Source organism: Salvelinus alpinus, chromosome 1, assembly GCF_045679555.1.
Source record: "Salvelinus alpinus chromosome 1, SLU_Salpinus.1, whole genome shotgun sequence".
NCBI lineage: Eukaryota > Metazoa > Chordata > Actinopteri > Salmoniformes > Salmonidae > Salvelinus > Salvelinus alpinus.
Window position 1 is genome coordinate 57,203,459 of NC_092086.1, and position 8,921 is coordinate 57,212,379.

General features: G+C 39.6%; 1 protein-coding gene across 1 annotated transcript; it reads left to right on the forward strand.

Annotated features, from left to right (window-relative positions):
- Positions 1–6,214: 6,214 nt before the first annotated feature.
- Positions 6,215–8,350, forward strand: LOC139542334 (ferritin, middle subunit-like). The gene is made up of 4 exons (XM_071347669.1): positions 6,215–6,623; positions 7,023–7,169; positions 7,399–7,524; positions 7,994–8,350. Exons 1-4 carry the CDS (start codon positions 6,522–6,524, stop codon positions 8,147–8,149), a joined length of 531 nt encoding a protein of 176 aa, XP_071203770.1. The 5' UTR covers positions 6,215–6,521; the 3' UTR covers positions 8,150–8,350.
- The last annotated feature ends 571 nt before the right edge of the window (positions 8,351–8,921 follow it).

The window sequence follows — 8,921 nt, forward strand, 5'->3', positions numbered from 1 at the left end:
CGGGCAGTGATCGGTTGAAGAGCATGCATTTAGTTTTACTTGCATTTAAGAGCAGTTGGAGGCCACAGAAGGAAAGTTGTATGGCATTGAAGCTCGTCTGGAGGTTAGTTAACTTCTTCGGGGTAGGGGGCAGTATTCGGAAGTTTGGATGAATGAGGTTCCCAAAGTAAACTGCCGGTTACCCAGGTCATGAAGCTAGGATATGCATAGAATTGGTAGTATTGGATAGAAAACACTCTAAAGTTTATAAAACTGTTAAAATAATGTCTGTGAGTATAACAGAACTGATTTGGAAGGCGAAAACCCGAGGAGAATCCATCCAGAATTTTTTTGTTGTTGAGCTCACCACTGATTATAATGGCTCTCTATGGGAATATAAAAGGAATACCTCCCAGACTGCAGTTTCTAGGGCTTCCACTAGATGTCAACAGTCTTTAGAAAGAGTTTCAGGCTTGTTTTTTGAAAAATTTCCAATAATTTTTTGTTTTTGTAAGTGGCTCCCATTTTGGCTGTAGTGTTTTCACGGGTGCGTGGATGAGAGCATGCACTTTGTTATTTATCTCCGGTAATGAACATACTATTCTCTGTCTTAAATTTGATCGTTTATTAACATATTAGGGTACCTGAGGATTGATTAGAAACGTTGTTTGACTTGTTTGGACGAGGTTTATTGGTAACTTACAGGATTCATTTGTATGCATTTTGAACGAGGGAAACCTGTGGATTACTGAGTCAAGCGCGCCAACTAAACTGACTTTTTGGGATATAAAGAAGGACTTTATCAAACAAAAGAACCAGATGAAGATCTTCAAAGGTAAGTGATTTATTTTATCGCTGTTTCTGACATTCGTGACACCTCTGCTTGGTTGGAAAATGTATGTAATGCTTTTGTGCGCGGGGCGCTGTCCTCAGATAATCGCATGTTGTGCTTTCGCCGTAAAGCCTTTTTGAAATCTGACAAAGCGGCTGGATTAACAAGAAGTTAAGCTTTTAAAAGACGTATGACACTTGTATTTTCATGAAAGTTTAATACTACGATTTTTGTAATTTTAATTTGGCTCTCTGCAATTTCACCGGATGTTGGCCAGGTGGGACGGTAGCGTCCCACGTACCCCAAAGAGGTTTAACACAGTGTCCAAAGAAGGTCCAGAAGAAAAATGTACCTGCTGGTCTAGTGGTAATGCTGCTGACTCTGGACCACACATGTCCCTTTGCGGCATGGATTCAAACCCTGCCTACGCCTTCATATCTTTATTCCTCTACCTTTCTGTCACCCCCCTCTCATTCATAACTTGATATCTCAATAAAGAAAGAGAAAATACTAATATATATCAAGAAATTAGTAATTTCAAGACCATGTACTACCCAGACATGGTGAAGGCAACATAAATAGAATAACGGGTTTTGACATTGGTGGTGACTTTCTGAACTGTTATAGTTAAACCAACAGTTTAAAGTAATACAGAAAAATATTGGTATTTGAGTTCTGATTGACTACATTGACAACATTTTCAGAAAAGTTGTTGTATTTTCCCTTAAATTCACCAGAAACAACCATTCACAGCTATTTGTTTAAAAATGCCTCAGTAAGTTACACAGTATATGTAAGTTACATATTATAGTATATGTTCCTGCTGTTCTATCCCTCTTCGTTTTTCCTTTTCTTCAAATCTGGTATCAGCCGGTCTTCGCCCATTCATCACCCCTCATGTTTGTTTCTGCAGTCACAAAACTGCACCTCCTTCCACCACTGGCACTGTGATAACAGAACAGAACTACATTGAGACCAAAGATGGTGGATAAATTAAGATAGTTCACTCAGGCCGTTTACCACTGTCTGCTTAAGGAGGTGGCTCCTTAAGCAGACAACAATGCGATAGTGGTCTGCTTAGTTAATTGACTTCCATTGTGGGGGGGGGTGAAGGAGTGGGCTGTCTCGCTTCCTCTTCCGTCTCTGCTTGAGACTGCAGAATGCCGAGTCACAATGACAAGGCAGAAACACAGCCAGGGCAGAGCCTGAGTCAGTACATACTGTAGTAGAACCAACAGGAGGTTATGACAGGAATAATCAGGGGTGCAAATTTCACTGGGGACAGGGGGACATGCATTTTTGTCCCCCCCCCCCCACAGTTTTATCATCTGAATGTGATACAAAACGAGGCAATTGTGTGCTTTAGGACCATGCGGATGCCTCCGAGCAGTCGGGAAGGCTGTTTGCAGTGTTTATTCAAACCCCCCAAAATATAAATATATATGTCCCCCCCACATCTAAAACGAAGTTGTGCTCCTGGTAATAATAGTGGGAGGGAGAGACAAATAGGGAGAGAGGGGGAGGGGGAAAGAGTACAGACTAAAAACACTGTGTCACCCTTCAGAACTTCAATAGAAAGAGTTATGTAATGGTTAACCATTTACAGTATTACTTACTGTTTATAACTTTGTGCGGCTGGTCACATGAAGGACCAGTTCATGACTTTTACAACTTAACACAGGTTCTCGGGGTTGAACATTACAGAAGAGATTTGCATTAAAAAATTAAGACAATTCTTTGTCAATTTCAATTGTAATGCTATGTTTTCCCTTCTGCTAAAATAAGGTCACTTAGAACAACCTGGACTCAGGGGTAGACGTAACATAGTAAAAGTAAATTTGAGATACTCCAATTAGTATGATATGTTTTGTATGGTATGTATTAATTTGTGCATGTCCATCATCCATTTCATATTATATTTTACGAATTGTAATTCGTACAATATGTTATGAATTGCTAAACATATGATATGTTACGAATTCCAATTTGTTTTGGCTAACGTTAGCTCGGTGGCTAGGTGCTATCATTACCTAGGTGGCTAAAGTTAGCTAGGCTAGGGGTTAAGGGTTAAGGTTAGGTCTAAGGTTAAGGTTAGGAGTTAGGTTAAAGGGTTACGGTTAGGGTTAGGAGAAGGGTTAGCTAACATGCTAAGTAGTTTCAAAGTAGATAAACATTAGTAAATCATTGCAAAGTTGATAATTAGAAATAAAAGTTAAAGTTGTCTGTGATGAGTTACAAGCAACCATTGGGATGCTAGACGTTCGCCTTATATGCTCACCCAAACTTATCCTTTAAGCACGACACATCATTTAGTCAAAAAGTGATGTCCCTTTTCGCAAAAAAAAAAGGAATGCCAAGTATGTCACAGCCCTTTTTGTAGCACCGGTTTAAGCATAAGTCTACTGTGACTTCCAACAGTCTGAAGAGGCTTCCACTCATTGTCTCCAAAACTTTGTTTGCGCTCATAATGAAAACATTACACTATAAAGGGAGGTTCAGCCTAGAACAGTTGATCAAAGTAACAGAGAGCAGGGCACATACTTCAAGGATTATCTATGTTGAAGACCCTTACCCCCATTTGAAGCAGCTTCATAATTTCTCAACAAACAATGAAGCTAGATAGTAGCTATGACAAACTGATAGATAGTCTGTTTTGGATTACATTTTAGGAAAAAGGGGGTCCTGTTCTCAAACAATTGGAGTAGAGGCACTACCTTACATACTAGGCCAGGAAAGACCAGGGGCTGTATAAATCAGTGGAGGCTGGGGGGAGGAGCTTCCCCATCCATGTAATGTTATTCAATGTGATCTAAAAGGCAAAACTGATCCTAAATCGTCACTCTTACTCTGAGAGGCTTGATGCATACTGCCCCAAAAGACCTAAGCTATGTTCGAATACCCATACTAACATACTGTATACTACATACTTAATGAGTACATACTGCATAACATATACTATTAGTTCATAGGGCTCCCGAGTGGCGCAGCGGTCTAAGGCACTGCATCTCAGTGCAAGCGGCGTCACTATAGTACCTGGTTCAAATCCAGCATGTATCACACCCGGCTGTGATTGGGCCCAGCGTAGTCTGGAATAGGCCGTCATTGAAAAAAATAATGTGTTCTTAACTGACTTGCCTACTTAAACAAAGGTTACATTTTAGTTTACTGTAAAAGAACGGTATAATTTTAGTTTACTAGCACCTCGCCTGTCTACCAGAAGCTTATGCTGTTGATATGCAACCTCTTGCTAGCTTGTTAGCATAACAAATTACTAGCTAGACATCATACGATTTCGGGGGGTTCGTAAATTCAATCTGGAGTGCCAGAGTACGCTCTGGGCGTTCGTAAATTCAGAGCGTTGTCAGATTGTCCTTTCGTAAATTTTTACTTTTCCCAGATGTATGTAGCTACTGATTTTGTGTAGTTATTTCTAGGCTAATGTAATCAACTTTGATATACCATTTGTCAACTACAGTATGTCACTTGAAACCGAAAGGTGTATCATCAAACACCATTTCTACAAAAGCCAGCCTTTCTTTCTCTGTCCACTACTGTATTCCCATACCTCATATTGAACATTGAGTTTATATGAAAAAGTGTGATAACCCTACAGTTTTTCTTTTGACTGCATTCTGGAAAAGGTAAATAATTAAGCTACATGTGCTATTGAAACATGTGCTCTTAGAGAATGAAACAGAAGTTTACAGAACTGCGTCTCAAAGTTAATTTCCTTTTATATCTTAAATCAAATGTAGACATAGATTATTTCTCAATTAGCCTAATATTAGAATGAATATTCCAATTCTTCTTATTTTCTTCTAAGGATATAACACACACACATTTTTCAACTATAACCGCTGTAGTTAGACCTGCACTGTAGCATTTTGCCTGATACTACTGCTTTAGGTGTTACCAATAAAATGTTACTTTGTAATAAACAAAGTAAAAAAAAAATAAGAACAGACCGAGATGAAGAAGTCAAGGCGAGAGCTTTTACTTCGCCCAAAATCTGTCCGCGTGAGATAAGCCAGTTTTATTTTCAAATTACTTGTGGATTTTGATTGAATAGAAGTTTCGTAATGTTTAAGCTTTTACAAATGTACTGATATATGTGGATGCACGTGGCATTTCGGCAACTTTGAGAAAAACAACGTTTAGTTGTGCATGTTGTTCACACACGTACCTGCCCTCTCATTGGCTAGAATGGTCCCCATCTGTTCCTGTCTTCAATCACTGAGCACATGTATTTCCATTGTGGTCACTCGGCTCTCTTGTCAATATAATAAATAATCTTTGCCTCTGGTCATGTGTATGAGTGGGATCGTCATTTTTTTATTATTTATATATATTTATTTATTATTATGAACACAACAATACAAAAAATATACAAAGACGAGTAGATAAACCTAACAGACAGCGAGGAGTATTACATATCAAGATTCATTTTCAATTTGTTAAACACTTTATATTTAATGTTTTTACTTCACCTTTATTTAACCAGGTAGGCCAGTTGAGAACAAGTTCTCATTTACAACTGTGACCTAGTCAAGATAAAGCAAAGCAGTGCAACACAAACAACAACACAGAGTTACACATGGAATAAACAAACATACAGTCAATAACACAATATAAAAAAATCTATATACAGTGTGTGCAAATGAGGTATGATTAGGGAGGTAGGGAAATACATTGGCCGTAGGGGCGAAGTGATTACAATTTAGCAATTAAACACTGGAGTGATAGATTTGCAGAAGATGAATGTGCAAGTAGAGATACTGGGGTGCAAAGGAGCAAAAAAATAAGTAACAATATGGGGATGAGGTAGTTGGATGGGCTACTTACAAATGGGCTATGTACAGGTGCAATGACCTGTGACCTGCTCTGACAGCTGATGTTTAAAGTTAGTGAGGGAGATATGAGTCTCTTTATGGTGCATATTGCTTCTTTGTTTTTAAATTTACTGATCTTTTCAAAATAATATTTAAATTCTATCTTAAATAATGTGAAGAGGGGTTTGTTCTCTGCCCACTTCATTTTATGCATAAAGAATCTTCCATGAAAGATAAACAAATGAACAATGAAAGTTAAATCAGGGTCCATATCATTTGGATCAAAATAAAACGTAATCTCATAGTCTCTCAGAGTAACATTAATAGTCGTTTCTTTTAAGATAAAATCTTCTAACTCACTCCAACATCTTCTGACATAAGAACATAAGTATACAATCTGGAAAAATAAAGACATAAAACACAAAAACAAGTCTTTATTTTTCCAAGACTGGTTTGACAACAACATTATTTGGATTAAACAATTATTAAATAATGATAACTATATGATTATCAAGAATTCATGAGAACACACAATGTTACATTCACTCCTGAGGAGTGGGATCGTCATCAAATGATCCAACTAGTTCATGTTGAAATTCTAAAGGTGATTGGCTTCGCTCTGTGAGGGTGGATTTCACTGACGCGTTCCGTTCGGGAACAATAAATAGAGCGATCAAGGCTCCTTCCAGTTCACAAGTCTGAGAACACGCATGAAGAAGTTCTTGCTTCAACAGTGATTGAACGGAACTCCTCTGCCTTCATCCCGCATTATAGAACATTCCGGATTGATAACGTAACACTTACTTGAACTATATTAGCAAAATAGTCGAAGAAACTCTATTTTGTACCGTTCATTTTGATATAAAAGAAAATCTGCCAAAATGGAGTCTCAGATCCGCCAGAACTATCACCACGATTGTGAAGCTGCAATCAACCGGATGATCAACATGGAGATGTTTGCCTCCTACACCTACACGTCAATGGTAAGGAGTCTACTATGATGACCGTTTTGTTGATCTACCTGTTATTTTGCCTGAGCCTAAATGCCACTTTTCACCTGACTTTTCTGTAGTCCTAGACAATTAATAGCCAATGAACTCAACTCCGTGAAGTACATATTTGAGTTTTACTTGGCTAGGCTATTAAGAGTTTTCAGGGAGATATAGCATCCAAATATAGCCGGGAATCTATCCTACCTTGGACAGAGCGCATAAAGACTCATTGACAGTTTAATTGTCAGGTTACCAAGTAGACTACGGACTAGGACGAGACTGATTCATGCTTTTGTCATCAAGTTTAGGTGCCACAACAAGAACATAATGCTGTCATGTTTGGCATGTTTTTTTTCTTCTCTAACCACACTGTCTTGTTTATCCACCCAGGCTTTCTATTTCTCCCGTGACGATGTGGCTCTGTCTGGCTTCGCGCATTTCTTCAAGGAGAACAGCGACGAGGAGCGCGAGCACGCCGACAAGCTACTCTCTTTCCAGAACAAGAGAGGTGGACGCATTCTACTCCAGGACATCAAGGTGAGCCCCTGAGCATCAAAAACCCCATTTTAGATTGTAGACTGATATAAATGTCTTTACTTCATGGAGGAGAGTGTCTACAGAGTTTAGTTGATCTATAGAACCTGGCGTAGTCCTGAACATACTGCCTCTAACCACTGAACTGAGTGTGAGGTGTGACTCACTTTATCCTAACCGTAACATCTGCTAGTAGTCCCTAACCCTCCTGTGTTCACTCTGTCCTGTGTAGAAGCCAGAACGTGATGAGTGGGGCAATGGGCTGGAGGCCATGCAGTGTGCTCTACAGCTGGAGAAGAATGTGAACCAGGCCCTGCTGGACCTGCACAAGATTGCCTCTGACAAGGTTGACCCCCATGTAAGTTGAGGAACCGCACATCACATGTATGTATCACATAGAAGACAGATACTGTCTCAGGAGATGATCAGGTTGTTGTAGCTCTGACTAATGACAAAGGATTGTGTGACCTGCTTCACAAGCACACAATAGTCCAGATGCACACTATACACGCAATGCAGCAAATGCATACGTTTGCATAAAGGGCGGCAGGTTGCCTAGTGGTTAAAGCGTTAGGCCAGTAACAAAGGTTGCTGGATTGAATCCCCTAGCTGACAAGGTAAAAATGTTCTGCCCCTGAGCAAGGCAGTTAACCCACTGTTCCACGTTAGGATGTCATTGTAAATAAGAATGTAAATTGACTTGCCTTGTTAAAAAAAGCTGGAAACACATTATCTACACTTATGCCATTACCACCAGGCTCTTGTGTTACTGTATCTACAATAGTCTGTAGTCATTCTCTTGTCTGACCTGTGTTTTCCCTCTTTAGCTGTGTGACTTCCTGGAGACCCATTACCTGAATGAGCAGGTGGAGGCCATTAAGAAGCTGGGAGACCACATCACCAACCTCACCAAGATGGATGCTGTCAACAACAAGATAGCAGAGTACCTGTTTGACAAGCACACCCTGGGAGGCCAGAGTTAAACCACGTCCATCCCCAGGCTACAGCCTCAGTCCAGGACTCCTGCCTTCTCTGATAGATCCTACTGGCTTTGCATTTATAGGGAGGGGAGTGTTAAACTGGTGCAGTGCAACACAGCTGTATCATTGAGGTGTTTTTTGTTGACAACACTACTGTATTTTGGAGGCAAGGCATGTTGTAAAAGAATAAAAAATATCATTAAAGTTTTTCTTTTCTATTTGTTGACCTGTAGTAATGGATGTTGTATCAGTCTATTCATGTTTGCTCTGTCTTACTGAGCATCTCAATACCCAGTGCTGATCACTGACAGTTGTAGACCTACTAGTGACTGAGGGTCATAACAATAGGAGAAGTTTAACATGAGGTTAATAAAGGACATTACCTCTGACCACAGAGTGTGTCCTCTACCGTATCTTGTTATAGTGCCATGTCAATTAAGTGCCCAACTGTCAACTCTAGGTCCAGAGAAGTAAAATGGGTGACTACAGTTGACGTAGACCTTTACTCTGCATCACAAGTTTATTAGACGGCCTAGAGTTCAAAGCCGTTAGCCAGCTGTTATGGCACATTTCTCTAGTGATGGAAGTTCGGCTCTTACTGAGAAATTAATCTATAATCATTGTGTTTATTTCAGTTTATTGCCCAATAGTTCCTCTACAGTAAACTATGAACTGAATACAAAAATAGTAAGGATTCTACAAGCCTCTAGTTCAACATAAGGGGCTTATTGGAGCGGGCATGTGGTTGCAAAGCTACTGGTAATTTATGTAACAC